General features: G+C 50.7%; 1 protein-coding gene, 28 non-coding genes and 1 pseudogene across 29 annotated transcripts; 29 read left to right on the forward strand and 1 right to left on the reverse strand.

The window, feature by feature from the left end:
- Nucleotides 1-41: 41 nt before the first annotated feature.
- Nucleotides 42-7177, reverse strand: LOC125748876 (uncharacterized). The gene is made up of 12 exons (XM_049025539.1): nucleotides 7080-7177; nucleotides 5842-6154; nucleotides 5308-5680; nucleotides 5109-5184; nucleotides 4703-5007; nucleotides 4286-4555; nucleotides 3895-4085; nucleotides 3471-3807; nucleotides 2703-3327; nucleotides 2406-2594; nucleotides 1858-2315; nucleotides 42-1502 (listed from the first exon to the last, which is right to left on the reverse strand). Exons 2-12 carry the CDS (start codon nucleotides 6141-6143, stop codon nucleotides 234-236), a joined length of 4395 nt encoding a protein of 1464 aa, XP_048881496.1. The 5' UTR covers nucleotides 6144-6154; nucleotides 7080-7177; the 3' UTR covers nucleotides 42-233.
- Nucleotides 7178-7326: 149 nt separating this feature from the next.
- On the forward strand, nucleotides 7327-7504 carry LOC125749950 (U1 spliceosomal RNA; annotated as a pseudogene).
- Nucleotides 7505-8026: 522 nt separating this feature from the next.
- LOC125749741 (U1 spliceosomal RNA) lies at nucleotides 8027-8190 on the forward strand. The gene has a single exon (XR_007400035.1). It is a non-coding gene; the product is annotated as a U1 spliceosomal RNA (small nuclear RNA).
- A 522-nt stretch (nucleotides 8191-8712) lies between these two features.
- On the forward strand, nucleotides 8713-8876 carry LOC125749742 (U1 spliceosomal RNA). The gene has a single exon (XR_007400036.1). It is a non-coding gene; the product is annotated as a U1 spliceosomal RNA (small nuclear RNA).
- A 522-nt stretch (nucleotides 8877-9398) lies between these two features.
- Nucleotides 9399-9562, forward strand: LOC125749743 (U1 spliceosomal RNA). Its single transcript, XR_007400037.1, has one exon. It is a non-coding gene; the product is annotated as a U1 spliceosomal RNA (small nuclear RNA).
- A 522-nt stretch (nucleotides 9563-10084) lies between these two features.
- LOC125749744 (U1 spliceosomal RNA) lies at nucleotides 10085-10248 on the forward strand. The gene has a single exon (XR_007400038.1). It is a non-coding gene; the product is annotated as a U1 spliceosomal RNA (small nuclear RNA).
- A 522-nt stretch (nucleotides 10249-10770) lies between these two features.
- LOC125749844 (U1 spliceosomal RNA) lies at nucleotides 10771-10934 on the forward strand. The gene has a single exon (XR_007400134.1). It is a non-coding gene; the product is annotated as a U1 spliceosomal RNA (small nuclear RNA).
- A 522-nt stretch (nucleotides 10935-11456) lies between these two features.
- On the forward strand, nucleotides 11457-11620 carry LOC125749746 (U1 spliceosomal RNA). The gene has a single exon (XR_007400040.1). It is a non-coding gene; the product is annotated as a U1 spliceosomal RNA (small nuclear RNA).
- Nucleotides 11621-12142: 522 nt separating this feature from the next.
- On the forward strand, nucleotides 12143-12306 carry LOC125749868 (U1 spliceosomal RNA). Its single transcript, XR_007400157.1, has one exon. It is a non-coding gene; the product is annotated as a U1 spliceosomal RNA (small nuclear RNA).
- A 522-nt stretch (nucleotides 12307-12828) lies between these two features.
- LOC125749747 (U1 spliceosomal RNA) lies at nucleotides 12829-12992 on the forward strand. The gene has a single exon (XR_007400041.1). It is a non-coding gene; the product is annotated as a U1 spliceosomal RNA (small nuclear RNA).
- An 853-nt stretch (nucleotides 12993-13845) lies between these two features.
- Nucleotides 13846-14009, forward strand: LOC125749827 (U1 spliceosomal RNA). Its single transcript, XR_007400119.1, has one exon. It is a non-coding gene; the product is annotated as a U1 spliceosomal RNA (small nuclear RNA).
- Nucleotides 14010-14531: 522 nt separating this feature from the next.
- LOC125749917 (U1 spliceosomal RNA) lies at nucleotides 14532-14695 on the forward strand. Its single transcript, XR_007400205.1, has one exon. It is a non-coding gene; the product is annotated as a U1 spliceosomal RNA (small nuclear RNA).
- Nucleotides 14696-15217: 522 nt separating this feature from the next.
- On the forward strand, nucleotides 15218-15381 carry LOC125749864 (U1 spliceosomal RNA). The gene has a single exon (XR_007400153.1). It is a non-coding gene; the product is annotated as a U1 spliceosomal RNA (small nuclear RNA).
- A 522-nt stretch (nucleotides 15382-15903) lies between these two features.
- Nucleotides 15904-16067, forward strand: LOC125749940 (U1 spliceosomal RNA). Its single transcript, XR_007400227.1, has one exon. It is a non-coding gene; the product is annotated as a U1 spliceosomal RNA (small nuclear RNA).
- Nucleotides 16068-16589: 522 nt separating this feature from the next.
- On the forward strand, nucleotides 16590-16753 carry LOC125749833 (U1 spliceosomal RNA). The gene has a single exon (XR_007400125.1). It is a non-coding gene; the product is annotated as a U1 spliceosomal RNA (small nuclear RNA).
- Nucleotides 16754-17275: 522 nt separating this feature from the next.
- LOC125749838 (U1 spliceosomal RNA) lies at nucleotides 17276-17439 on the forward strand. Its single transcript, XR_007400130.1, has one exon. It is a non-coding gene; the product is annotated as a U1 spliceosomal RNA (small nuclear RNA).
- Nucleotides 17440-17961: 522 nt separating this feature from the next.
- LOC125749884 (U1 spliceosomal RNA) lies at nucleotides 17962-18125 on the forward strand. Its single transcript, XR_007400172.1, has one exon. It is a non-coding gene; the product is annotated as a U1 spliceosomal RNA (small nuclear RNA).
- A 522-nt stretch (nucleotides 18126-18647) lies between these two features.
- On the forward strand, nucleotides 18648-18811 carry LOC125749748 (U1 spliceosomal RNA). Its single transcript, XR_007400042.1, has one exon. It is a non-coding gene; the product is annotated as a U1 spliceosomal RNA (small nuclear RNA).
- Nucleotides 18812-19333: 522 nt separating this feature from the next.
- On the forward strand, nucleotides 19334-19497 carry LOC125749853 (U1 spliceosomal RNA). The gene has a single exon (XR_007400143.1). It is a non-coding gene; the product is annotated as a U1 spliceosomal RNA (small nuclear RNA).
- Nucleotides 19498-20019: 522 nt separating this feature from the next.
- LOC125749749 (U1 spliceosomal RNA) lies at nucleotides 20020-20183 on the forward strand. The gene has a single exon (XR_007400043.1). It is a non-coding gene; the product is annotated as a U1 spliceosomal RNA (small nuclear RNA).
- Nucleotides 20184-20705: 522 nt separating this feature from the next.
- On the forward strand, nucleotides 20706-20869 carry LOC125749750 (U1 spliceosomal RNA). Its single transcript, XR_007400044.1, has one exon. It is a non-coding gene; the product is annotated as a U1 spliceosomal RNA (small nuclear RNA).
- Nucleotides 20870-21391: 522 nt separating this feature from the next.
- LOC125749919 (U1 spliceosomal RNA) lies at nucleotides 21392-21555 on the forward strand. Its single transcript, XR_007400207.1, has one exon. It is a non-coding gene; the product is annotated as a U1 spliceosomal RNA (small nuclear RNA).
- Nucleotides 21556-22077: 522 nt separating this feature from the next.
- Nucleotides 22078-22241, forward strand: LOC125749865 (U1 spliceosomal RNA). Its single transcript, XR_007400154.1, has one exon. It is a non-coding gene; the product is annotated as a U1 spliceosomal RNA (small nuclear RNA).
- Nucleotides 22242-22763: 522 nt separating this feature from the next.
- On the forward strand, nucleotides 22764-22927 carry LOC125749751 (U1 spliceosomal RNA). Its single transcript, XR_007400045.1, has one exon. It is a non-coding gene; the product is annotated as a U1 spliceosomal RNA (small nuclear RNA).
- A 522-nt stretch (nucleotides 22928-23449) lies between these two features.
- Nucleotides 23450-23613, forward strand: LOC125749752 (U1 spliceosomal RNA). Its single transcript, XR_007400046.1, has one exon. It is a non-coding gene; the product is annotated as a U1 spliceosomal RNA (small nuclear RNA).
- A 522-nt stretch (nucleotides 23614-24135) lies between these two features.
- LOC125749886 (U1 spliceosomal RNA) lies at nucleotides 24136-24299 on the forward strand. Its single transcript, XR_007400174.1, has one exon. It is a non-coding gene; the product is annotated as a U1 spliceosomal RNA (small nuclear RNA).
- A 522-nt stretch (nucleotides 24300-24821) lies between these two features.
- Nucleotides 24822-24985, forward strand: LOC125749753 (U1 spliceosomal RNA). Its single transcript, XR_007400047.1, has one exon. It is a non-coding gene; the product is annotated as a U1 spliceosomal RNA (small nuclear RNA).
- A 522-nt stretch (nucleotides 24986-25507) lies between these two features.
- LOC125749854 (U1 spliceosomal RNA) lies at nucleotides 25508-25671 on the forward strand. The gene has a single exon (XR_007400144.1). It is a non-coding gene; the product is annotated as a U1 spliceosomal RNA (small nuclear RNA).
- Nucleotides 25672-26193: 522 nt separating this feature from the next.
- Nucleotides 26194-26357, forward strand: LOC125749880 (U1 spliceosomal RNA). The gene has a single exon (XR_007400168.1). It is a non-coding gene; the product is annotated as a U1 spliceosomal RNA (small nuclear RNA).
- A 522-nt stretch (nucleotides 26358-26879) lies between these two features.
- LOC125749754 (U1 spliceosomal RNA) lies at nucleotides 26880-27043 on the forward strand. Its single transcript, XR_007400048.1, has one exon. It is a non-coding gene; the product is annotated as a U1 spliceosomal RNA (small nuclear RNA).
- Nucleotides 27044-27293: the final 250 nt, after the last annotated feature.

Genomic DNA, 27293 nt, shown 5'->3' on the forward strand with positions numbered 1-27293 from the left:
GATGAGAATTCACAAAGTGCAGAGATCAATAATTGCAGCAATGTTATAATGTTGTTAATGCTCTTACATGTTACACTGATGATTTATAGCAGCATTGTACCAAGTAATAACACCACAACACTACAGTTAAGGGAATTAATAAAAAACACGGAGCATGGTTTAAACAACTATTTTACATTCAACTATTTACATTTGCCGATCCCCAAGGAGAGAAGAGGAGCTACACCTCATTCCTAAAAGTCATCCACAACAGACATAAAGTGTTCGTAGCTATCATACACTCTGCTGCTTAGACCTTTAGATGGAGACATCATTTTTACTGGACAGAAACTCTTTTTTTTGTATTTCTTGTGTCCCTGGGTCGGTTGGCGGCAGAGTGTACAAACGGGGAGATTTTGCACCCGTGATAATTTCTCTCCAATACCTGAGGGAGCTTCCTTCAGTTTACGCTTATACAGCGTAGCTCTCGCCCAGGCTGAAGGACTGTCAGTGCTGTAGAATGTGCTTTCAGAAGCGGGCATCATGGGCAAAGATGGATAGGATGAGATGGGCAGACCAACAATCGCAGGAGCTGACTGACTCGCAAGCATTGTGGGCTGTGTGGAGGGGCCAGCAATCAGAGGGGCTGATGCACTGGCGAGCATCATGGGCTGTGTGGAGGGACCAGCAATCGCAGGGGCTGCTGCAGATGCAGAGAGGGAGGTCAAGGGCCTGGTGATGGTAGAAGTGGGCGGGGTTTTCCTCAGCGGTGCCGACAGTGGTGGTTGAGGCCGGGAGAGTGGCATCACCACATCTGTCCTTCCCTTTAACACCTTTGTGCCTGCCGTGCTGGGTGTGGGCACATATTCCATCCGGGGGTAGTCTGGTGCAGGGAGGACCGCTGGCTGGTGTGGTGCCGGAGGTAGGTCAACGGATGAGATGGAGGTGGTCTTTGTGACGGTCAACGGCTGTTTTGTTGCCCGCATGTTGAGGAGCCTCTCTTGGCGCCGAATGAAGTCCCGCACGGTCTTTGTGTTAATCTTTGGCAGAGGAATGCCAGCCTTGCAGAGGACTGGATCCTCCACCAAAATCCGGTGCTGGATTCGCTGGTACGCCTTTACGATGAAGGTCTTCTCAGGGCTGGTGCGAGACCCTTGAGGTGAGTGCAACCACAACAGTTTCACCAGCGTGTACATCAGTCTGTTGTGCTGCGCGCTGATGTCGTGTTGGGCTGGAGCGTACCGCTTGGCCATCTTCACCCGCTGTACTACTGCAGCCTCGAAGGGGTCATCTCTTTTCGTGCGGCAGTAGAGGGTGTTGCCCCAGTGTGATCTGTACAGCTGGTTAAATCGCTGTGGATGCTTGTCATGCTCTTCCATGACATTCCAGGCTTCAAGGACCCTGTTCCGCTGCTCTGTGCTGAGTGACAGCTTGTCGTCTAGCAAGCCAATCTCCACCAACACAGAGCAGAACCTTTCCAGCTTTTGAAAGCCAGGAAGAGGATTTGGGCTGCAGGCGTCCTCCTTTAAAAAAAACAAAAGACATACGAATGTGGTAAATACATGTGGTGCCGTCAACCCCAAAATTTCTCATACCCATACCGCATTTCGATTTGAACTAACTTTTCAGGTTTCCTCTGGCTGGAAATTGCATAAATATGTCACCACAAAGTAAGTAAGACATTATTCTTGAGACATAAATGGAACAAAGTAAATAAATAAATAAATATATATATATATATATATATATATATATATATGGATCCATACATATAGAATAATGTATTACTCTGTGGACTTGAACCGTAAGTTAAATATATAAACTTTCTGCGGTAACAATTGTGCTGTATTTCAATCTAGGAGATACGCAGTTACTCACAAAGGCCGGAGGATAGACAGTGGAAGTTTCATCGCTGGTGAGTGTGATGCGGGCGAGGACAGCATCCGGAACATCGTCCTGTGGGTCCACATCGCTCTCGTACGCCTCGTCTGGATCAGGCCGCCCGGGCTGAACCACCTCCTCCTCCGGACCAGGTCCATCATCGACAATGCCGCTAAGGGAAAATGTGCCCGATAGACCTGTGCTCTGGCTGAACAGGTACTCTAACCCAAGCAGCTCGTCGGAAGGGACATCAGCAGGGGTCCGGAAGTTCTCTTCCACGGTCTCACCAAACAGCTGCTGACAGCGGGTGTTGAGGCGGTCAATCAGCGGCGCAGAGTAGGTCCTGTGGCGCCGTCCTCTGCCACCAAACACGGCATCTGAGCTCCTGTCAGAGTTCCACCGCGCAATGCCGCTTAGCAGGTAAACCTGATAGGGCCGCGCTGCGCAGTGAGGACCTGCACATCACAATAAAATGTATAAAGGTGTTGGAATAACAACAGGACCATGGTTCATTTGTTAGAAGTGATCAGACTACACGTTCATACCTGGAATCATCTGCGGCAGAGCTTTGTGGAATCCTTCCAGGCTGTTGCTTCCACGCAGACATTTATAATAGGGCACATCCACATTGTTGATGGATGTGTTACGTGCAACCCTATACATGCTCATGTCTGGTGGATCCTGGATGCACTCCAGATGCCGCTGCTGCTCCGCCCAGATCTCATCAATGGCCTCTGTAAATGTATACAATGTAAATGTGTGAAATAGATACATCCCATGTTTTATGTTTCACTTTTCACGCTACTGGTATTTGTGATGTAATAGCTTCTTTTTTTTCATACCTGGTGTTTTGAAGAGGCTCACTCCATTCTCATCCAGACCGGCGGGACCTTTAAGCTCCTCGATGGCCAGCTGGATGAGCTGGAACGTTTCCTGAGCCCCGAGTGTGACCCTCCGCACGTGATGCTTCAGCTGCTCCCTGGGAATGTAGAGCCGCACCACATCCTCGTCCGACACGGACTTCAGCGCTGCCGGGTCCTTGGCTCTGACCGCCTTGATGAGCAGCTCCAAGTCCGTGCGGTTGTACGCCAGCACTGCCCCAGCTACGGCAGACTTGAAAATGGCGTACTTGCAGTGCGACTCTGATCGGATGGCTGCGTCAAACCGGTGGATCCAATGGAAAATGTCCAGACGCACAACCATCCCATTGTCCACCCAAGGCTGGAACATGGTTTCCAACGCTGTCGGTCCCTTTTCACGGCAACACCCACGGTCCACATAGAGAATTTTGGGGACGGGTTGATCCGCCAGCCGAAACCTTTCCATGACACCGTGGCACATCGGCTGCAGCTCCTTTGCGGACTCCTCACAAGTGAGAACAAAGGAAACTATTTGAGAATGCTCGTTTCCTATGCTGGTGAACCATTCGGCTGAGCCATGACCTTCGCCGGACAGCTTCTTCACCACCTACAAGTTTGAATAAAGGGATAATCGCTGTTAGACTTTAAGTATAGGTGATTGTTTTATGTGAAAATCATTGAATAAAAATTAGAAAACGTTCTGCAATGTTTTTTTTTTTTTCAATTTTATCATTTAGGAAGTTTACATACTTTCTTGGTGGAATCCATTTTCAGCACAGTGCCAAAAGTGGAGAGGATCTGGCTCCGGTAGTCCCGCACATTGTCGGCCTCGGCCAGCAGGAAGGCGTGGCGCAAGAGACGCGCAGAGGGGATCTCTCTCTGAGGAGGTGGTGCCTTGAACGTCTGCTTCAATGCAGAGACGATCCCTCCGGGTGCCACTAAAGCCATAAGGAGCGTGGTGTAGAGGTCCTTGCATCGAAGGTACTCTTCCACGTGATTCTCCTCTATCTGCCGCCACACCTTGACCATGGTGTTTCCTTCTGTCCGGTCCCTCAGGAGACGCACGACATTCCTGTCCACACCGCGCCTGTAAGCAGAGGCACCGTCAGTATTTTTAAAGGTTTTTAAACAGACAAACACACACTCACACACACAGAATGTGCTGTACACTCACTTGGCGGTAAGAATGGCAGGGAACAGAGCTTGATGAGCCTCGCTGAGTTGGGATAAAATAGCAGGATCCCATGCGAGCCACCGACCCATGGTGCCACCTTCTCCCCTCCTGGCCGCCTTCGTACACGGTCCACAACACAGGACCTCCGTCAGCATTGTGTACCAGCTGGATACATCGCAGATGTGACGTACCTGAAGTGCATAAAACAGGGGCATATGATGCACTGTGCTCCTATTTGTATGTTTAAATAAACAGTAATAAACATTCCACTTTATTACTGAATTAAGTGAATTAATACCCGGTGGTGAAAGCCAGACTTGTAGAGGTGAACATTCTGTCCTGCTCCCACACACGCTTCACCTCGGGGACACTTCAGGGAGCATCTCCACACCCCAACAGGACGCCACACAAAGACGCGGCTGCGGAAGAAGGGGTCCGGGTTTGGCAGAGAACCCCTGACGTAGCCAGGACACTCTGGTGGGTGAAACCACATGCGGTCTGGTCTCATCACCCGTCGCCTCTTCAGGTGTCCAGTGTGGTCTCTGTAGGTTTGGACGGGCGTGAACATCCCTCTTTCGGTGTCCTCTTTGAGCCAGGAAATGTCGGCTGATGGGATGCCGTTGGGGTTTTCCCACAGACGCACCCAGCCCTCCAGCTTAACCTGGGACATAGCAACAGAATATTACTTTAATACACATTTATGCAAAGAGTTGTACTTGTATAGTTATACATGCCCACACAGCATATCACTGCAGAGTGATGCACATTCTCTTTACCATCTGTTTGCATGTATATGAATATCGCTTACAGGGGATTCGCTTTGAGATGACTCCACAGAAGAGGTGCTGGGCAGAGGCTCCTTGGTGGGTGAAGACTGCTGGGTAGAGAAAGTGGAAGAGGCCTTGGCGGAGGACAATGTCTGGGTGGAGCAGGTTGCCTTGGACGCTTTGGTGGAAGAGCGTGAGGTGGATGAAGACGGGACACTGGAAGAGGCCTGGATGGAGGAGGGCATCTTGGCAGGGGAGGATGCCTGTGGGGTGGAGAGCGCCTGGACGGTGGAAGACGCCTGGCAGGAGGATGCCTCGTGCTTCTGCGTCTTGGACCTGCCCAGTTCTGAAAATCACAAAGAAAGATTTTCAGTGCACCCAGCCGAATAATTTCATATTTTGAAAGATGTCTGAGGTAGACATTAACCGTGTCCGCCAAACAATTACCTCCTTCCAAATCCATCACCGCTGAAAAAGCAGAGTCATCCAGCCACGTGGGGTCTTGGCTAGTGGAGCTCAATTCCTGGTAAAAAAAAAATTTAAACAAATCAATAAGCTGTTGTTGACTGTGCGTTTCAAGTAATCAACAATGCAAATGAGCAGTAATTGCAACAATTTACATTTACAAGCACGTGCTGCAACTTACTTGGTCCTTCCTGTCGTTGATGTATTTTCTAAATCTCTTCATTGTCACACTCGTTATATGTGTGACAGGTGTATGTAGCCACCTGCTCGCCGAACTGTAGGCCTTCCGGATAAGCTCACTCTGCTCACTGCTGAAACTCTCTGGCCTGTCCTTCAGCCTGGAGTGCTGCCGGTAGAGCTCCCACATCTCCCGAAAGCTATGGTCTTCAAAGCCTTTCTGACCATATATACACTGGTCGATGTTTGCCTCCAGGAGAATTGACACTTGCGGGAAGCTCTCTGCATACTCCGCCAGACAGTCTTTAATCCAGTGGTTCTGGATTGCGGCTGTCCTGCGAGGGTTTGCCGCCTCCTCTCTGTGCTTGTCAATGACACTGCAATCACAAGCAACATGGCGTTATAATTACTGGCAAAAAAACTCTGCAAAAAAGCAACATGACATGGAGGAGAACTGCTCTCAGCAGCTAAATAAAATGACACTTAAGCGTAAATGAAAATAAAGATGAATGCGGTTTCATATATATAATATACTTACTACTTCATGTAGCCCACGTCATTTGCCACAAGCCAGCAGAACGGTGCATGTTCATACTGGCCAAACGGCATGACCAGCTTCCCCAGGCACTGCTGGCGGGATGGTGCGGAAATCCCTCCAGCACAGAGGAGTTTTTCGGCATGGTGGAGGGCAGTGGCCTGGTGCAGCAGCTCACTGGGGGGTCTGGGGAAGGTCATCTTCTTCTCCTTGTACATACGGGCTTCTTTGGTTGCCACAAGTACGGCCTGTTGGCGACCTGCCACAGCGCTGGGGTTCACAACCCGGATTGCTGGTGCTGCCATCTTTAGTTTACCTGGAATGTAGTTTGAAATGTACTGATGACGTCGCAATCTCTAAAATTTTGCTTTTTTGTTTTATAAAAAGTTTACACCGCCAACACCAACAGTACTGTACTCTACATTTCGCATACATTGTATGTAAATGACATTTGTGGTGTTCAGATCCGCCAGACCCGGTAACAATGCAGCAAGCATTCCAATCATACCGATCATTTACATCACGATCAACCATGAATACTCTCATGGTACATGGTACCATGGCACATTGACAGCAGTTTAAAAGTGTGACATTCCATCCTCAGAAACGAACACGTACGTGATATTAAGGATATACTACTTACACTAACAAATACTAGCTCCAGAAATATTCCCGCTTAATACAAAGCCATTTTTTTGCCTTTACATTAACAAGCTTACAAATACACTAACAAATACTAGCTCCAGAAATATTCCCGCTTAATACAAAGCCATTTTTTTGCCTTTACATTAACAAGCTTACAAATACACTAACAAAGACTATCTCCAGAAATATTCCTGCAAAATATACTTTGCCGTCATCTCGCAAATAACCAAGGAGTTACTGTATATTGCGAGCACTTGTCTTACACATGTATTACCAAAGTAATTATTTCTGATGCTTTTTTCGGCACCGAAAAATGCGTTTACATGGCATTTAATAAGATTATAAAATCCGACGCTGCTCTGCCATTTATTCCGTCAAATGCAGTGCTGTGTGTACAGTTTATTCTGCGCATCCCGCTTATTTAATCTTTAGAGGTTAAAGGGGTTCTGGTGTTATTGTATAAACTATATAAACTATTATTCTCTGCTCTACTGGTTTTTTTTTTTTCCTGCGGATTCTTGCGTTTACATGGCATTTGAGTGACCGACCATCATAATTATTGACGGAAAAGTTAACTGTAATCAGTTTACACTTACCGTAGGTAAATCTTGAAATTCACAGGAAGAAGATCGTCGTGCAGAAACTCTTTGCTTTCTTCAGCAAGTTGAAAACGCCGCCGCTCAAGCAGAAGTAGTTGCTCAGTAAATGAAATTATTGTAGGATATCACGATCATTTATTAGCGGCGATCAAATTCCGAGGGGAATGTCACGTCCAATCAGATTGGTGGGCGGGAGCTAGAGAATGCCGCATCGCTGATAGGTAGTCTACAGTCAAATTCTGCCAGACGATTGGCAGTCTACAGTCGGCTAAGCCAATCGGATGGCCAAACTGTCTACAGTCAGTCTACAGTCACCGTAGACTTTCCTCTACCGTAGACTCGACTCCTGCGAATTCCCCAAATGTGGGAATCTCGACTGCATAATTTCTGGTAGTGGGGGACTGCGTTCGCGCTCTCCCCTGTATTTCAGGTGTTTAACGAAAGAGGAGTTCCGTTGCAAATGCGACGGAAGAGAGTCGCATCTGACGCAAACTAGCGTGAAAAGAAATGCGCGCAGTCTGTTGCCTGCGCCAAGTGTTTGCGAGTGGTTCCTTAGGTGAACTTCATTCGAGCAAGCCTGCGGTAGGCTGAGCGCCATGTCTGATGAAGCTGCATGCATCTCCAGGTGCCTTTGTTACTGAATGGAATGCGATTGTTGGATGAGCAGGCGACAACATGAAAATGTAAGCGTGCTGAGGCTCACAGATTCATATCAAAGGGTAAACGGTCTCATTCTTCTTTCTTTGAAAAATCATTTGCTGTATTGCGAGCAGACTGCTCCTAGGCCAAGGCTGAGCTACGAGAGCAGTCTTACCTGGCCCAGAGCCATATGCGACAGCGCAGAGGATTATGGGAGTTAATCCGGCCCCACCTTAACTTTCCCACTGCGACTCAGAGTAGGCAGGCGAGTAGCACAACAGGGTCACATGACCCTCATCCAACTCATACTTACCTGGCAGGGGAGATACCATGATCACGAAGGTGGTTCACCCAGGGCGAGGCATAGCCATTGCACTGCGGCTGTGCTGACCCCTGCGAATTCCCCAAATGTGGGAATCTCGACTGCATAATTTCTGGTAGTGGGGGACTGCGTTCGCGCTCTCCCCTGTGTTTCAGGTATTTAACGAAAGAGGAGTTCCGTTGCAAATGCGACGGAAGAGAGTCGCATCTGACGCAAACTAGCGTGAAAAGAAATGCGCGCAGTCTGTTGCCTGCGCCAAGTGTTTGCGAGTGGTTCCTTAGGTGAACTTCATTCGAGCAAGCCTGCGGTAGGCTGAGCGCCATGTCTGATGAAGCTGCATGCATCTCCAGGTGCCTTTGTTACTGAATGGAATGCGATTGTTGGATGAGCAGGCGACAACATGAAAATGTAAGCGTGCTGAGGCTCACAGATTCATATCAAAGGGTAAACGGTCTCATTCTTCTTTCTTTGAAAAATCATTTGCTGTATTGCAAGCAGACTGCTCCTAGGCCAAGGCTGAGCTACGAGAGCAGTCTTACCTGGCCCAGAGCCATATGCGACAGCGCAGAGGATTATGGGAGTTAATCCGGCCCCACCTTAACTTTCCCACTGCGACTCAGAGTAGGCAGGCGAGTAGCACAACAGGGTCACATGACCCTCATCCAACTCATACTTACCTGGCAGGGGAGATACCATGATCACGAAGGTGGTTCACCCAGGGCGAGGCATAGCCATTGCACTGCGGCTGTGCTGACCCCTGCGAATTCCCCAAATGTGGGAATCTCGACTGCATAATTTCTGGTAGTGGGGGACTGCGTTCGCGCTCTCCCCTGTATTTCAGGTGTTTAACGAAAGAGGAGTTCCGTTGCAAATGCGACGGAAGAGAGTCGCATCTGACGCAAACTAGCGTGAAAAGAAATGCGCGCAGTCTGTTGCCTGCGCCAAGTGTTTGCGAGTGGTTCCTTAGGTGAACTTCATTCGAGCAAGCCTGCGGTAGGCTGAGCGCCATGTCTGATGAAGCTGCATGCATCTCCAGGTGCCTTTGTTACTGAATGGAATGCGATTGTTGGATGAGCAGGCGACAACATGAAAATGTAAGCGTGCTGAGGCTCACAGATTCATATCAAAGGGTAAACGGTCTCATTCTTCTTTCTTTGAAAAATCATTTGCTGTATTGCGAGCAGACTGCTCCTAGGCCAAGGCTGAGCTACGAGAGCAGTCTTACCTGGCCCAGAGCCATATGCGACAGCGCAGAGGATTATGGGAGTTAATCCGGCCCCACCTTAACTTTCCCACTGCGACTCAGAGTAGGCAGGCGAGTAGCACAACAGGGTCACATGACCCTCGTCCAACTCATACTTACCTGGCAGGGGAGATACCATGATCACGAAGGTGGTTCACCCAGGGCGAGGCATAGCCATTGCACTGCGGCTGTGCTGACCCCTGCGAATTCCCCAAATGTGGGAATCTCGACTGCATAATTTCTGGTAGTGGGGGACTGCGTTCGCGCTCTCCCCTGTATTTCAGGTGTTTAACGAAAGAGGAGTTCCGTTGCAAATGCGACGGAAGAGAGTCGCATCTGACGCAAACTAGCGTGAAAAGAAATGCGCGCAGTCTGTTGCCTGCGCCAAGTGTTTGCGAGTGGTTCCTTAGGTGAACTTCATTCGAGCAAGCCTGCGGTAGGCTGAGCGCCATGTCTGATGAGGCTGCATGCATCTCCAGGTGCCTTTGTTACTGAATGGAATGCGATTGTTGGATGAGCAGGCGACAACATGAAAATGTAAGCGTGCTGAGGCTCACAGATTCATATCAAAGGGTAAACGGTCTCATTCTTCTTTCTTTGAAAAATCATTTGCTGTATTGCGAGCAGACTGCTCCTAGGCCAAGGCTGAGCTACGAGAGCAGTCTTACCTGGCCCAGAGCCATATGCGACAGCGCAGAGGATTATGGGAGTTAATCCGGCCCCACCTTAACTTTCCCACTGCGACTCAGAGTAGGCAGGCGAGTAGCACAACAGGGTCACATGACCCTCATCCAACTCATACTTACCTGGCAGGGGAGATACCATGATCACGAAGGTGGTTCACCCAGGGCGAGGCATAGCCATTGCACTGCGGCTGTGCTGACCCCTGCGAATTCCCCAAATGTGGGAATCTCGACTGCATAATTTCTGGTAGTGGGGGACTGCGTTCGCGCTCTCCCCTGTATTTCAGGTGTTTAACGAAAGAGGAGTTCCGTTGCAAATGCGACGGAAGAGAGTCGCATCTGACGCAAACTAGCGTGAAAAGAAATGCGCGCAGTCTGTTGCCTGCGCCAAGTGTTTGCGAGTGGTTCCTTAGGTGAACTTCATTCGAGCAAGCCTGCGGTAGGCTGAGCGCCATGTCTGATGAGGCTGCATGCATCTCCAGGTGCCTTTGTTACTGAATGGAATGCGATTGTTGGATGAGCAGGCGACAACATGAAAATGTAAGCGTGCTGAGGCTCACAGATTCATATCAAAGGGTAAACGGTCTCATTCTTCTTTCTTTGAAAAATCATTTGCTGTATTGCGAGCAGACTGCTCCTAGGCCAAGGCTGAGCTACGAGAGCAGTCTTACCTGGCCCAGAGCCATATGCGACAGCGCAGAGGATTATGGGAGTTAATCCGGCCCCACCTTAACTTTCCCACTGCGACTCAGAGTAGGCAGGCGAGTAGCACAACAGGGTCACATGACCCTCATCCAACTCATACTTACCTGGCAGGGGAGATATCATGATCACGAAGGTGGTTCACCCAGGGCGAGGCATAGCCATTGCACTGCGGCTGTGCTGACCCCTGCGAATTCCCCAAATGTGGGAATCTCGACTGCATAATTTCTGGTAGTGGGGGACTGCGTTCGCGCTCTCCCCTGTATTTCAGGTGTTTAACGAAAGAGGAGCTCCGTTGCAAATGCGACGGAAGAGAGTCGCATCTGACGCAAACTAGCGTGAAAAGAAATGCGCGCAGTCTGTTGCCTGCGCCAAGTGTTTGCGAGTGGTTCCTTAGGTGAACTTCATTCGAGCAAGCCTGCGGTAGGCTGAGCGCCATGTCTGATGAGACTGCATGCATCTCCAGGTGCCTTTGTTACTGAATGGAATGCGATTGTTGGATGAGCAGGCGACAACATGAAAATGTAAGCGTGCTGAGGCTCACAGATTCATATCAAAGGGTAAACGGTCTCATTCTTCTTTCTTTGAAAAATCATTTGCTGTATTGCGAGCAGACTGCTCCTAGGCCAAGGCTGAGCTACGAGAGCAGTCTTACCTGGCCCAGAGCCATATGCGACAGCGCAGAGGATTATGGGAGTTAATCCGGCCCCACCTTAACTTTCCCACTGCGACTCAGAGTAGGCAGGCGAGTAGCACAACAGGGTCACATGACCCTCATCCAACTCATACTTACCTGGCAGGGGAGATACCATGATCACGAAGGTGGTTCACCCAGGGCGAGGCATAGCCATTGCACTGCGGCTGTGCTGACCCCTGCGAATTCCCCAAATGTGGGAATCTCGACTGCATAATTTCTGGTAGTGGGGGACTGCGTTCGCGCTCTCCCCTGTATTTCAGGTGTTTAACGAAAGAGGAGTTCCGTTGCAAATGCGACGGAAGAGAGTCGCATCTGACGCAAACTAGCGTGAAAAGAAATGCGCGCAGTCTGTTGCCTGCGCCAAGTGTTTGCGAGTGGTTCCTTAGGTGAACTTCATTCGAGCAAGCCTGCGGTAGGCTGAGCGCCATGTCTGATGAAGCTGCATGCATCTCCAGGTGCCTTTGTTACTGAATGGAATGCGATTGTTGGATGAGCAGGCGACAACATGAAAATGTAAGCGTGCTGAGGCTCACAGATTCATATCAAAGGGTAAACGGTCTCATTCTTCTTTCTTTGAAAAATCATTTGCTGTATTGCGAGCAGACTGCTCCTAGGCCAAGGCTGAGCTACGAGAGCAGTCTTACCTGGCCCAGAGCCATATGCGACAGCGCAGAGGATTATGGGAGTTAATCCGGCCCCACCTTAACTTTCCCACTGCGACTCAGAGTAGGCAGGCGAGTAGCACAACAGGGTCACATGACCCTCATCCAACTCATACTTACCTGGCAGGGGAGATACCATGATCACGAAGGTGGTTCACCCAGGGCGAGGCATAGCCATTGCACTGCGGCTGTGCTGACCCCTGCGAATTCCCCAAATGTGGGAATTTCGACTGCGTAATTTCTGGTAGTGGGGGACTGCGTTCGCGCTCTCCCCTGTATTTCAGGTATTTAACGAAAGAGGAGTTCCGTTGCAAATGCGACGGAAGAGAGTCGCATCTGACGCAAACTAGCGTGAAAAGAAATGCGCGCAGTCTGTTGCCTGCGCCAAGTGTTTGCGAGTGGTTCCTTAGGTGAACTTCATTCGAGCAAGCCTGCGGTAGGCTGAGCGCCATGTCTGATGAAGCTGCATGCATCTCCAGGTGCCTTTGTTACTGAATGGAATGCGATTGTTGGATGAGCAGGCGACAACATGAAAATGTAAGCGTGCTGAGGCTCACAGATTCATATCAAAGGGTAAACGGTCTCATTCTTCTTTCTTTGAAAAATCATTTGCTGTATTGCGAGCAGACTGCTCCTAGGCCAAGGCTGAGCTACGAGAGCAGTCTTACCTGGCCCAGAGCCATATGCGACAGCGCAGAGGATTATGGGAGTTAATCCGGCCCCACCTTAACTTTCCCACTGCGACTCAGAGTAGGCAGGCGAGTAGCACAACAGGGTCACATGACCCTCATCCAACTCATACTTACCTGGCAGGGGAGATACCATGATCACGAAGGTGGTTCACCCAGGGCGAGGCATAGCCATTGCACTGCGGCTGTGCTGACCCCTGCGAATTCCCCAAATGTGGGAATCTCGACTGCATAATTTCTGGTAGTGGGGGACTGCGTTCGCGCTCTCCCCTGTATTTCAGGTGTTTAACGAAAGACGAGTTCCGTTGCAAATGCGACGGAAGAGAGTCGCATCTGACGCAAACTAGCGTGAAAAGAAATGCGCGCAGTCTGTTGCCTGCGCCAAGTGTTTGCGAGTGGTTCCTTAGGTGAACTTCATTCGAGCAAGCCTGCGGTAGGCTGAGCGCCATGTCTGATGAAGCTGCATGCATCTCCAGGTGCCTTTGTTACTGAATGGAATGCGATTGTTGGATGAGCAGGCGACAACATGAAAATGTAAGCGTGCTGAGGCTCACAGACTCACAGAATTTCTGGTAGTGGGGGACTGCGTTCGCGCTCTCCCCTGTATTTCAGGTATTTAACGAAAGAGGAGTTCCGTTGCAAATGCGACGGAAGAGAGTCGCATCTGACGTAAACTAGCGTGAAAAGAAATGCGCGCAGTCTGTTGCCTGCGCCAAGTGTTTGCGAGTGGTTCCTTAGGTGAACTTCATTCGAGCAAGCCTGCGGTAGGCTGAGCGCCATGTCTGATGAAGCTGCATGCATCTCCAGGTGCCTTTGTTACTGAATGGAATGCGATTGTTGGATGAGCAGGCGACAACATGAAAATGTAAGCGTGCTGAGGCTCACAGATTCATATCAAAGGGTAAACGGTCTCATTCTTCTTTCTTTGAAAAATCATTTGCTGTATTGCGAGCAGACTGCTCCTAGGCCAAGGCTGAGCTACGAGAGCAGTCTTACCTGGCCCAGAGCCATATGCGACAGCGCAGAGGATTATGGGAGTTAATCCGGCCCCACCTTAACTTTCCCACTGCGACTCAGAGTAGGCAGGCGAGTAGCACAACAGGGTCACATGACCCTCATCCAACTCATACTTACCTGGCAGGGGAGATACCATGATCACGAAGGTGGTTCACCCAGGGCGAGGCATAGCCATTGCACTGTGGCTGTGCTGACCCCTGCGAATTCCCCAAATGTGGGAATCTCGACTGCATAATTTCTGGTAGTGGGGGACTGCGTTCGCGCTCTCCCCTGTATTTCAGGTGTTTAACGAAAGAGGAGCTCCGTTGCAAATGCGACGGAAGAGAGTCGCATCTGACGCAAACTAGCGTGAAAAGAAATGCGCGCAGTCTGTTGCCTGCGCCAAGTGTTTGCGAGTGGTTCCTTAGGTGAACTTCATTCGAGCAAGCCTGCGGTAGGCTGAGCGCCATGTCTGATGAGGCTGCATGCATCTCCAGGTGCCTTTGTTACTGAATGGAATGCGATTGTTGGATGAGCAGGCGACAACATGAAAATGTAAGCGTGCTGAGGCTCACAGATTCATATCAAAGGGTAAACGGTCTCATTCTTCTTTCTTTGAAAAATCATTTGCTGTATTGCGAGCAGACTGCTCCTAGGCCAAGGCTGAGCTACGAGAGCAGTCTTACCTGGCCCAGAGCCATATGCGACAGCGCAGAGGATTATGGGAGTTAATCCGGCCCCACCTTAACTTTCCCACTGCGACTCAGAGTAGGCAGGCGAGTAGCACAACAGGGTCACATGACCCTCATCCAACTCATACTTACCTGGCAGGGGAGATACCATGATCACGAAGGTGGTTCACCCAGGGCGAGGCATAGCCATTTCACTGCGGCTGTGCTGACCCCTGCGAATTCCCCAAATGTGGGAATCTCGACTGCATAATTTCTGGTAGTGGGGGACTGCGTTCGCGCTCTCCCCTGTATTTCAGGTGTTTAACGAAAGAGGAGTTCCGTTGCAAATGCGACGGAAGAGAGTCGCATCTGACGCAAACTAGCGTGAAAAGAAATGCGCGCAGTCTGTTGCCTGCGCCAAGTGTTTGCGAGTGGTTCCTTAGGTGAACTTCATTCGAGCAAGCCTGCGGTAGGCTGAGCGCCATATCTGATGAAGCTGCATGCATCTCCAGGTGCCTTTGTTACTGAATGGAATGCGATTGTTGGATGAGCAGGCGACAACATGAAAATGTAAGCGTGCTGAGGCTCACAGATTCATATCAAAGGGTAAACGGTCTCATTCTTCTTTCTTTGAAAAATCATTTGCTGTATTGCGAGCAGACTGCTCCTAGGCCAAGGCTGAGCTACGAGAGCAGTCTTACCTGGCCCAGAGCCATATGCGACAGCGCAGAGGATTATGGGAGTTAATCCGGCCCCACCTTAACTTTCCCACTGCGACTCAGAGTAGGCAGGCGAGTAGCACAACAGGGTCACATGACCCTCATCCAACTCATACTTACCTGGCAGGGGAGATACTATGATCACGAAGGTGGTTCACCCAGGGCGAGGCATAGCCATTGCACTGCGGCTGTGCTGACCCCTGCGAATTCCCCAAATGTGGGAATCTCGACTGCATAATTTCTGGTAGTGGGGGACTGCGTTCGCGCTCTCCCCTGTATTTCAGGTGTTTAACGAAAGAGGAGTTCCGTTGCAAATGCGACGGAAGAGAGTCGCATCTGACGCAAACTAGCGTGAAAAGAAATGCGCGCAGTCTGTTGCCTGCGCCAAGTGTTTGCGAGTGGTTCCTTAGGTGAACTTCATTCGAGCAAGCCTGCGGTAGGCTGAGCGCCATGTCTGATGAGGCTGCATGCATCTCCAGGTGCCTTTGTTACTGAATGGAATGCGATTGTTGGATGAGCAGGCGACAACATGAAAATGTAAGCGTGCTGAGGCTCACAGATTCATATCAAAGGGTAAACGGTCTCATTCTTCTTTCTTTGAAAAATCATTTGCTGTATTGCGAGCAGACTGCTCCTAGGCCAAGGCTGAGCTACGAGAGCAGTCTTACCTGGCCCAGAGCCATATGCGACAGCGCAGAGGATTATGGGAGTTAATCCGGCCCCACCTTAACTTTCCCACTGCGACTCAGAGTAGGCAGGCGAGTAGCACAACAGGGTCACATGACCCTCATCCAACTCATACTTACCTGGCAGGGGAGATACCATGATCACGAAGGTGGTTCACCCAGGGCGAGGCATAGCCATTGCACTGCGGCTGTGCTGACCCCTGCGAATTCCCCAAATGTGGGAATCTCGACTGCATAATTTCTGGTAGTGGAGAACTGCGTTCGCGCTCTCCCCTGTATTTCAGGTGTTTAACGAAAGAGGAGTTCCGTTGCAAATGCGACGGAAGAGAGTCGCATCTGACGCAAACTAGCGTGAAAAGAAATGCGCGCAGTCTGTTGCCTGCGCCAAGTGTTTGCGAGTGGTTCCTTAGGTGAACTTCATTCGAGCAAGCCTGCGGTAGGCTGAGCGCCATGTCTGATGAAGCTGCATGCATCTCCAGGTGCCTTTGTTACTGAATGGAATGCGATTGTTGGATGAGCAGGCGACAACATGAAAATGTAAGCGTGCTGAGGCTCACAGATTCATATCAAAGGGTAAACGGTCTCATTCTTCTTTCTTTGAAAAATCATTTGCTGTATTGCGAGCAGACTGCTCCTAGGCCAAGGCTGAGCTACGAGAGCAGTCTTACCTGGCCCAGAGCCATATGCGACAGCGCAGAGGATTATGGGAGTTAATCCGGCCCCACCTTAACTTTCCCACTGCGACTCAGAGTAGGCAGGCGAGTAGCACAACAGGGTCACATGACCCTCATCCAACTCATACTTACCTGGCAGGGGAGATACCATGATCACGAAGGTGGTTCACCCAGGGCGAGGCATAACCATTGCACTGCGGCTGTGCTGACCCCTGCGAATTCCCCAAATGTGGGAATCTCGACTGCATAATTTCTGGTAGTGGGGGACTGCGTTCGCGCTCTCCCCTGTATTTCAGGTATTTAACGAAAGAGGAGTTCCGTTGCAAATGCGACGGAAGAGAGTCGCATCTGACGCAAACTAGCGTGAAAAGAAATGTGCGCAGTCTGTTGCCTGCGCCAAGTGTTTGCGAGTGGTTCCTTAGGTGAACTTCATTCGAGCAAGCCTGCGGTAGGCTGAGCGCCATGTCTGATGAAGCTGCATGCATCTCCAGGTGCCTTTGTTACTGAATGGAATGCGATTGTTGGATGAGCAGGCGACAACATGAAAATGTAAGCGTGCTGAGGCTCACAGATTCATATCAAAGGGTAAACGGTCTCATTCTTCTTTCTTTGAAAAATCATTTGCTGTATTGCGAGCAGACTGCTCCTAGGCCAAGGCTGAGCTACGAGAGCAGTCTTACCTGGCCCAGAGCCATATGCGACAGCGCAGAGGATTATGGGAGTTAATCCGGCCCCACCTTAACTTTCCCACTGCGACTCAGAGTAGGCAGGCGAGTAGCACAACAGGGTCACATGACCCTCATCCAACTCATACTTACCTGGCAGGGGAGATACCATGATCACGAAGGTGGTTCACCCAGGGCGAGACATAGCCATTGCACTGCGGCTGTGCTGACCCCTGCGAATTCCCCAAATGTGGGAATCTCGACTGCATAATTTCTGGTAGTGGGGGACTGCGTTCGCGCTCTCCCCTGTATTTCAGGTATTTAACGAAAGAGGAGTTCCGTTGCAAATGCGACGGAAGAGAGTCGCATCTGACGCAAACTAGCGTGAAAAGAAATGCGCGCAGTCTGTTGCCTGCGCCAAGTGTTTGCGAGTGGTTCCTTAGGTGAACTTCATTCGAGCAAGCCTGCGGTAGGCTGAGCGCCATGTCTGATGAAGCTGCATGCATCTCCAGGTGCCTTTGTTACTGAATGGAATGCGATTGTTGGATGAGCAGGCGACAACATGAAAATGTAAGCGTGCTGAGGCTCACAGATTCATATCAAAGGGTAAACGGTCTCATTCTTCTTTCTTTGAAAAATCATTTGCTGTATTGCGAGCAGACTGCTCCTAGGCCAAGGCTGAGCTACGAGAGCAGTCTTACCTGGCCCAGAGCCATATGCGACAGCGCAGAGGATTATGGGAGTTAATCCGGCCCCACCTTAACTTTCCCACTGCGACTCAGAGTAGGCAGGCGAGTAGCACAACAGGGTCACATGACCCTCATCCAACTCATACTTACCTGGCAGGGGAGATACCATGATCACGAAGGTGGTTCACCCAGGGCGAGGCATAGCCATTGCACTGCGGCTGTGCTGACCCCTGCGAATTCCCCAAATGTGGGAATCTTGACTGCATAATTTCTGGTAGTGGGGGACTGCGTTCGCGCTCTCCCCTGTATTTCAGGTGTTTAACGAAAGAGGAGTTCCGTTGCAAATGCGACGGAAGAGAGTCGCATCTGACGCAAACTAGCGTGAAAAGAAATGCGCGCAGTCTGTTGCCTGCGCCAAGTGTTTGCGAGTGGTTCCTTAGGTGAACTTCATTCGAGCAAGCCTGCGGTAGGCTGAGCGCCATGTCTGATGAAGCTGCATGCATCTCCAGGTGCCTTTGTTACTGAATGGAATGCGATTGTTGGATGAGCAGGCGACAACATGAAAATGTAAGCGTGCTGAGGCTCACAGATTCATATCAAAGGGTAAACGGTCTCATTCTTCTTTCTTTGAAAAATCATTTGCTGTATTGCGAGCAGACTGCTCCTAGGCCAAGGCTGAGCTACGAGAGCAGTCTTACCTGGCCCAGAGCCATATGCGACAGCGCAGAGGATTATGGGAGTTAATCCGGCCCCACCTTAACTTTCCCACTGCGACTCAGAGTAGGCAGGCGAGTAGCACAACAGGGTCACATGACCCTCATCCAACTCATACTTACCTGGCAGGGGAGATACCATGATCACGAAGGTGGTTCACCCAGGGCGAGGCATAGCCATTGCACTGCGGCTGTGCTGACCCCTGCGAATTCCCCAAATGTGGGAATCTCGACTGCATAATTTCTGGTAGTGGGGGACTGCGTTCGCGCTCTCCCCTGTATTTCAGGTATTTAACGAAAGAGGAGTTCCGTTGCAAATGCGACGGAAGAGAGTCGCATCTGACGCAAACTAGCGTGAAAAGAAATGCGCGCAGTCTGTTGCCTGCGCCAAGTGTTTGCGAGTGGTTCCTTAGGTGAACTTCATTCGAGCAAGCCTGCGGTAGGCTGAGCGCCATGTCTGATGAGGCTGCATGCATCTCCAGGTGCCTTTGTTACTGAATGGAATGCGATTGTTGGATGAGCAGGCGACAACATGAAAATGTAAGCGTGCTGAGGCTCACAGATTCATATCAAAGGGTAAACGGTCTCATTCTTCTTTCTTTGAAAAATCATTTGCTGTATTGCGAGCAGACTGCTCCTAGGCCAAGGCTGAGCTACGAGAGCAGTCTTACCTGGCCCAGAGCCATATGCGACAGCGCAGAGGATTATGGGAGTTAATCCGGCCCCACCTTAACTTTCCCACTGCGACTCAGAGTAGGCAGGCGAGTAGCACAACAGGGTCACATGACCCTCATCCAACTCATACTTACCTGGCAGGGGAGATACCATGATCACGAAGGTGGTTCACCCAGGGCGAGGCATAGCCATTGCACTGCGGCTGTGCTGACCCCTGCGAATTCCCCAAATATGGGAATCTCGACTGCATAATTTCTGGTAGTGGGGGACTGCGTTCGCGCTCTCCCCTGTATTTCAGGTATTTAACGAAAGAGGAGTTCCGTTGCAAATGCGACGGAAGAGAGTCGCATCTGACGCAAACTAGCGTGAAAAGAAATGCGCGCAGTCTGTTGCCTGCGCCAAGTGTTTGCTAGTGGTTCCTTAGGTGAACTTCATTCGAGCAAGCCTGCGGTAGGCTGAGCGCCATGTCTGATGAAGCTGCATGCATCTCCAGGTGCCTTTGTTACTGAATGGAATGCGATTGTTGGATGAGCAGGCGACAACATGAAAATGTAAGCGTGCTGAGGCTCACAGATTCATATCAAAGGGTAAACGGTCTCATTCTTCTTTCTTTGAAAAATCATTTGCTGTATTGCGAGCAGACTGCTCCTAGGCCAAGGCTGAGCTACGAGAGCAGTCTTACCTGGCCCAGAGCCATATGCGACAGCGCAGAGGATTATGGGAGTTAATCCGGCCCCACCTTAACTTTCCCACTGCGACTCAGAGTAGGCAGGCGAGTAGCACAACAGGGTCACATGACCCTCATCCAACTCATACTTACCTGGCAGGGGAGATACCATGATCACGAAGGTGGTTCACCCAGGGCGAGGCATAGCCATTGCACTGCGGCTGTGCTGACCCCTGCGAATTCCCCAAATGTGGGAATCTCGACTGCATAATTTCTGGTAGTGGGGGACTGCGTTCGCGCTCTCCCCTGTATTTCAGGTGTTTAACGAAAGAGGAGTTCCGTTGCAAATGTGACGGAAGAGAGTCGCATCTGACGCAAACTAGCGTGAAAAGAAATGCGCGCAGTCTGTTGCCTGCGCCAAGTGTTTGCGAGTGGTTCCTTAGGTGAACTTCATTCGAGCAAGCCTGCGGTAGGCTGAGCGCCATGTCTGATGAGGCTGCATGCATCTCCAGGTGCCTTTGTTACTGAATGGAATGCGATTGTTGGATGAGCAGGCGACAACATGAAAATGTAAGCGTGCTGAGGCTCACAGATTCATATCAAAGGGTAAACGGTCTCATTCTTCTTTCTTTGAAAAATCATTTGCTGTATTGCGAGCAGACTGCTCCTAGGCCAAGGCTGAGCTACGAGAGCAGTCTTACCTGGCCCAGAGCCATATGCGACAGCGCAGAGGATTATGGGAGTTAATCCGGCCCCACCTTAACTTTCCCACTGCGACTCAGAGTAGGCAGGCGAGTAGCACAACAGGGTCACATGACCCTCATCCAACTCATACTTACCTGGCAGGGGAGATACCATGATCACGAAGGTGGTTCACCCAGGGCGAGGCATAGCCATTGCACTGCGGCTGTGCTGACCCCTGCGAATTCCCCAAATGTGGGAATCTCGACTGCATAATTTCTGGTAGTGGGGGACTGCGTTCGCGCTCTCCCCTGTATTTCAGGTGTTTAACGAAAGAGGAGTTCCGTTGCAAATGCGACGGAAGAGAGTCGCATCTGACGCAAACTAGTGTGAAAAGAAATGCGCGCAGTCTGTTGCCTGCGCCAAGTGTTTGCGAGTGGTTCCTTAGGTGAACTTCATTCGAGCAAGCCTGCGGTAGGCTGAGCGCCATGTCTGATGAGGCTGCATGCATCTCCAGGTGCCTTTGTTACTGAATGGAATGCGATTGTTGGATGAGCAGGCGACAACATGAAAATGTAAGCGTGCTGAGGCTCACAGATTCATATCAAAGGGTAAACGGTCTCATTCTTCTTTCTTTGAAAAATCATTTGCTGTATTGCGAGCAGACTGCTCCTAGGCCAAGGCTGAGCTACGAGAGCAGTCTTACCTGGCCCAGAGCCATATGCGACAGCGCAGAGGATTATGGGAGTTAATCCGGCCCCACCTTAACTTTCCCACTGCGACTCAGAGTAGGCAGGCGAGTAGCACAACAGGGTCACATGACCCTCATCCAACTCATACTTACCTGGCAGGGGAGATACCATGATCACGAAGGTGGTTCACCCAGGGCGAGGCATAGCCATTTCACTGCGGCTGTGCTGACCCCTGCGAATTCCCCAAATGTGGGAATCTCGACTGCATAATTTCTGGTAGTGGGGGACTGCGTTCGCGCTCTCCCCTGTATTTCAGGTGTTTAACGAAAGAGGAGTTCCGTTGCAAATGCGACGGAAGAGAGTCGCATCTGACGCAAACTAGCGTGAAAAGAAATGCGCGCAGTCTGTTGCCTGCGCCAAGTGTTTGCGAGTGGTTCCTTAGGTGAACTTCATTCGAGCAAGCCTGCGGTAGGCTGAGCGCCATGTCTGATGAAGCTGCATGCATCTCCAGGTGCCTTTGTTACTGAATGGAATGCGATTGTTGGATGAGCAGGCGACAACATGAAAATGTAAGCGTGCTGAGGCTCACAGATTCATATCAAAAGGTAAACGGTCTCATTCTTCTTTCTTTGAAAAATCATTTGCTGTATTGCGAGCAGACTGCTCCTAGGCCAAGGCTGAGCTACGAGAGCAGTCTTACCTGGCCCAGAGCCATATGCGACAGCGCAGAGGATTATGGGAGTTAATCCGGCCCCACCTTAACTTTCCCACTGCGACTCAGAGTAGGCAGGCGAGTAGCACAACAGGGTCACATGACCCTCATCCAACTCATACTTACCTGGCAGGGGAGATACTATGATCACGAAGGTGGTTCACCCAGGGCGAGGCATAGCCATTGCACTGCGGCTGTGCTGACCCCTGCGAATTCCCCAAATGTGGGAATCTCGACTGCATAATTTCTGGTAGTGGGGGACTGCGTTCGCGCTCTCCCCTGTATTTCAGGTGTTTAACGAAAGAGGAGTTCCGTTGCAAATGCGACGGAAGAGAGTCGCATCTGACGCAAACTAGCGTGAAAAGAAATGCGCGCAGTCTGTTGCCTGCGCCAAGTGTTTGCGAGTGGTTCCTTAGGTGAACTTCATTCGAGCAAGCCTGCGGTAGGCTGAGCGCCATGTCTGATGAGGCTGCATGCATCTCCAGGTGCCTTTGTTACTGAATGGAATGCGATTGTTGGATGAGCAGGCGACAACATGAAAATGTAAGCGTGCTGAGGCTCACAGATTCATATCAAAGGGTAAACGGTCTCATTCTTCTTTCTTTGAAAAATCATTTGCTGTATTGCGAGCAGACTGCTCCTAGGCCAAGGCTGAGCTACGAGAGCAGTCTTACCTGGCCCAGAGCCATATGCGACAGCGCAGAGGATTATGGGAGTTAATCCGGCCCCACCTTAACTTTCCCACTGCGACTCAGAGTAGGCAGGCGAGTAGCACAACAGGGTCACATGACCCTCATCCAACTCATACTTACCTGGCAGGGGAGATACCATGATCACGAAGGTGGTTCACCCAGGGCGAGGCATAGCCATTGCACTGCGGCTGTGCTGACCCCTGCGAATTCCCCAAATGTGGGAATCTCGACTGCATAATTTCTGGTAGTGGGGGACTGCGTTCGCGCTCTCCCCTGTATTTCAGGTGTTTAACGAAAGAGGAGTTCCGTTGCAAATGCGACGGAAGAGAGTCGCATCTGACGCAAACTAGCGTGAAAAGAAATGCGCGCAGTCTGTTGCCTGCGCCAAGTGTTTGCGAGTGGTTCCTTAGGTGAACTTCATTCGAGCAAGCCTGCGGTAGGCTGAGCGCCATGTCTGATGAAGCTGCATGCATCTCCAGGTGCCTTTGTTACTGAATGGAATGCGATTGTTGGATGAGCAGGCGACAACATGAAAATGTAAGCGTGCTGAGGCTCACAGATTCATATCAAAGGGTAAACGGTCTCATTCTTCTTTCTTTGAAAAATCATTTGCTGTATTGCGAGCAGACTGCTCCTAGGCCAAGGCTGAGCTACGAGAGCAGTCTTACCTGGCCCAGAGCCATATGCGACAGCGCAGAGGATTATGGGAGTTAATCCGGCCCCACCTTAACTTTCCCACTGCGACTCAGAGTAGGCAGGCGAGTAGCACAACAGGGTCACATGACCCTCATCCAACTCATACTTACCTGGCAGGGGAGATACCATGATCACGAAGGTGGTTCACCCAGGGCGAGGCATAGCCATTGCACTGCGGCTGTGCTGACCCCTGCGAATTCCCCAAATGTGGGAATCTCGACTGCATAATTTCTGGTAGTGGGGGACTGCGTTCGCGCTCTCCCCTGTATTTCAGGTATTTAACGAAAGAGGAGTTCCGTTGCAAATGCGACGGAAGAGAGTCGCATCTGACGCAAACTAGCGTGAAAAGAAATGCGCGCAGTCTGTTGCCTGCGCCAAGTGTTTGCGAGTGGTTCCTTAGGTGAACTTCATTCGAGCAAGCCTGCGGTAGGCTGAGCGCCATGTCTGATGAAGCTGCATGCATCTCCAGGTGCCTTTGTTACTGAATGGAATGCGATTGTTGGATGAGCAGGCGACAACATGAAAATGTAAGCGTGCTGAGGCTCACAGATTCATATCAAAGGGTAAACGGTCTCATTCTTCTTTCTTTGAAAAATCATTTGCTGTATTGCGAGCAGACTGCTCCTAGGCCAAGGCTGAGCTACGAGAGCAGTCTTACCTGGCCCAGAGCCATATGCGACAGCGCAGAGGATTATGGGAGTTAATCCGGCCCCACCTTAACTTTCCCACTGCGACTCAGAGTAGGCAGGCGAGTAGCACAACAGGGTCACATGACCCTCATCCAACTCATACTTACCTGGCAGGGGAGATACCATGATCACGAAGGTGGTTCACCCAGGGCGAGGCATAGCCATTGCACTGCGGCTGTGCTGACCCCTGCGAATTCCCCAAATGTGGGAATCTTGACTGCATAATTTCTGGTAGTGGGGGACTGCGTTCGCGCTCTCCCCTGTATTTCAGGTGTTTAACGAAAGAGGAGTTCCGTTGCAAATGCGACGGAAGAGAGTCGCATCTGACGCAAACTAGCGTGAAAAGAAATGCGCGCAGTCTGTTGCCTGCGCCAAGTGTTTGCGAGTGGTTCCTTAGGTGAACTTCATTCGAGCAAGCCTGCGGTAGGCTGAGCGCCATGTCTGATGAAGCTGCATGCATCTCCAGGTGCCTTTGTTACTGAATGGAATGCGATTGTTGGATGAGCAGGCGACAACATGAAAATGTAAGCGTGCTGAGGCTCACAGATTCATATCAAAGGGTAAACGGTCTCATTCTTCTTTCTTTGAAAAATCATTTGCTGTATTGCGAGCAGACTGCTCCTAGGCCAAGGCTGAGCTACGAGAGCAGTCTTACCTGGCCCAGAGCCATATGCGACAGCGCAGAGGATTATGGGAGTTAATCCGGCCCCACCTTAACTTTCCCACTGCGACTCAGAGTAGGCAGGCGAGTAGCACAACAGGGTCACATGACCCTCATCCAACTCATACTTACCTGGCAGGGGAGATACCATGATCACGAAGGTGGTTCACCCAGGGCGAGGCATAGCCATTGCACTGCGGCTGTGCTGACCCCTGCGAATTCCCCAAATGTGGGAATCTCGACTGCATAATTTCTGGTAGTGGGGGACTGCGTTCGCGCTCTCCCCTGTATTTCAGGTATTTAACGAAAGAGGAGTTCCGTTGCAAATGCGACGGAAGAGAGTCGCATCTGACGCAAACTAGCGTGAAAAGAAATGCGCGCAGTCTGTTGCCTGCGCCAAGTGTTTGCGAGTGGTTCCTTAGGTGAACTTCATTCGAGCAAGCCTGCGGTAGGCTGAGCGCCATGTCTGATGAGGCTGCATGCATCTCCAGGTGCCTTTGTTACTGAATGGAATGCGATTGTTGGATGAGCAGGCGACAACATGAAAATGTAAGCGTGCTGAGGCTCACAGATTCATATCAAAGGGTAAACGGTCTCATTCTTCTTTCTTTGAAAAATCATTTGCTGTATTGCGAGCAGACTGCTCCTAGGCCAAGGCTGAGCTACGAGAGCAGTCTTACCTGGCCCAGAGCCATATGCGACAGCGCAGAGGATTATGGGAGTTAATCCGGCCCCACCTTAACTTTCCCACTGCGACTCAGAGTAGGCAGGCGAGTAGCACAACAGGGTCACATGACCCTCATCCAACTCATACTTACCTGGCAGGGGAGATACCATGATCACGAAGGTGGTTCACCCAGGGCGAGGCATAGCCATTGCACTGCGGCTGTGCTGACCCCTGCGAATTCCCCAAATATGGGAATCTCGACTGCATAATTTCTGGTAGTGGGGGACTGCGTTCGCGCTCTCCCCTGTATTTCAGGTATTTAACGAAAGAGGAGTTCCGTTGCAAATGCGACGGAAGAGAGTCGCATCTGACGCAAACTAGCGTGAAAAGAAATGCGCGCAGTCTGTTGCCTGCGCCAAGTGTTTGCGAGTGGTTCCTTAGGTGAACTTCATTCGAGCAAGCCTGCGGTAGGCTGAGCGCCATGTCTGATGAAGCTGCATGCATCTCCAGGTGCCTTTGTTACTGAATGGAATGCGATTGTTGGATGAGCAGGCGACAACATGAAAATGTAAGCGTGCTGAGGCTCACAGATTCATATCAAAGGGTAAACGGTCTCATTCTTCTTTCTTTGAAAAATCATTTGCTGTATTGCGAGCAGACTGCTCCTAGGCCAAGGCTGAGCTACGAGAGCAGTCTTACCTGGCCCAGAGCCATATGCGACAGCGCAGAGGATTATGGGAGTTAATCCGGCCCCACCTTAACTTTCCCACTGCGACTCAGAGTAGGCAGGCGAGTAGCACAACAGGGTCACATGACCCTCATCCAACTCATACTTACCTGGCAGGGGAGATACCATGATCACGAAGGTGGTTCACCCAGGGCGAGGCATAGCCATTGCACTGCGGCTGTGCTGACCCCTGCGAATTCCCCAAATGTGGGAATCTCGACTGCATTATTTCTGGTAGTGGGGGACTGCGTTCGCGCTCTCCCCTGTATTTCAGGTGTTTAACGAAAGAGGAGTTCCGTTGCAAATGCGACGGAAGAGAGTCGCATCTGACGCAAACTAGCGTGAAAAGAAATGCGCGCAGTCTGTTGCCTGCGCCAAGTGTTTGCGAGTGGTTCCTTAGGTGAACTTCATTCGAGCAAGCCTGCGGTAGGCTGAGCGCCATGTCTGATGAGGCTGCATGCATCTCCAGGTGCCTTTGTTACTGAATGGAATGCGATTGTTGGATGAGCAGGCGACAACATGAAAATGTAAGCGTGCTGAGGCTCACAGATTCATATCAAAGGGTAAACGGTCTCATTCTTCTTTCTTTGAAAAATCATTTGCTGTATTGCGAGCAGACTGCTCCTAGGCCAAGGCTGAGCTACGAGAGCAGTCTTACCTGGCCCAGAGCCATATGCGACAGCGCAGAGGATTATGGGAGTTAATCCGGCCCCACCTTAACTTTCCCACTGCGACTCAGAGTAGGCAGGCGAGTAGCACAACAGGGTCACATGACCCTCATCCAACTCATACTTACCTGGCAGGGGAGATACCATGATCACGAAGGTGGTTCACCCAGGGCGAGGCATAGCCATTGCACTGCGGCTGTGCTGACCCCTGCGAATTCCCCAAATGTGGGAATCTCGACTGCATAATTTCTGGTAGTGGGGGACTGCGTTCGCGCTCTCCCCTGTATTTCAGGTGTTTAACGAAAGAGGAGTTCCGTTGCAAATGCGACGGAAGAGAGTCGCATCTGACGCAAACTAGTGTGAAAAGAAATGCGCGCAGTCTGTTGCCTGCGCCAAGTGTTTGCGAGTGGTTCCTTAGGTGAACTTCATTCGAGCAAGCCTGCGGTAGGCTGAGCGCCATGTCTGATGAGGCTGCATGCATCTCCAGGTGCCTTTGTTACTGAATGGAATGCGATTGTTGGATGAGCAGGCGAC

The sequence above is a fragment of the Brienomyrus brachyistius genome, chromosome 9 (genome assembly GCF_023856365.1).
Source record: "Brienomyrus brachyistius isolate T26 chromosome 9, BBRACH_0.4, whole genome shotgun sequence".
Lineage (NCBI taxonomy): Eukaryota > Metazoa > Chordata > Actinopteri > Osteoglossiformes > Mormyridae > Brienomyrus > Brienomyrus brachyistius.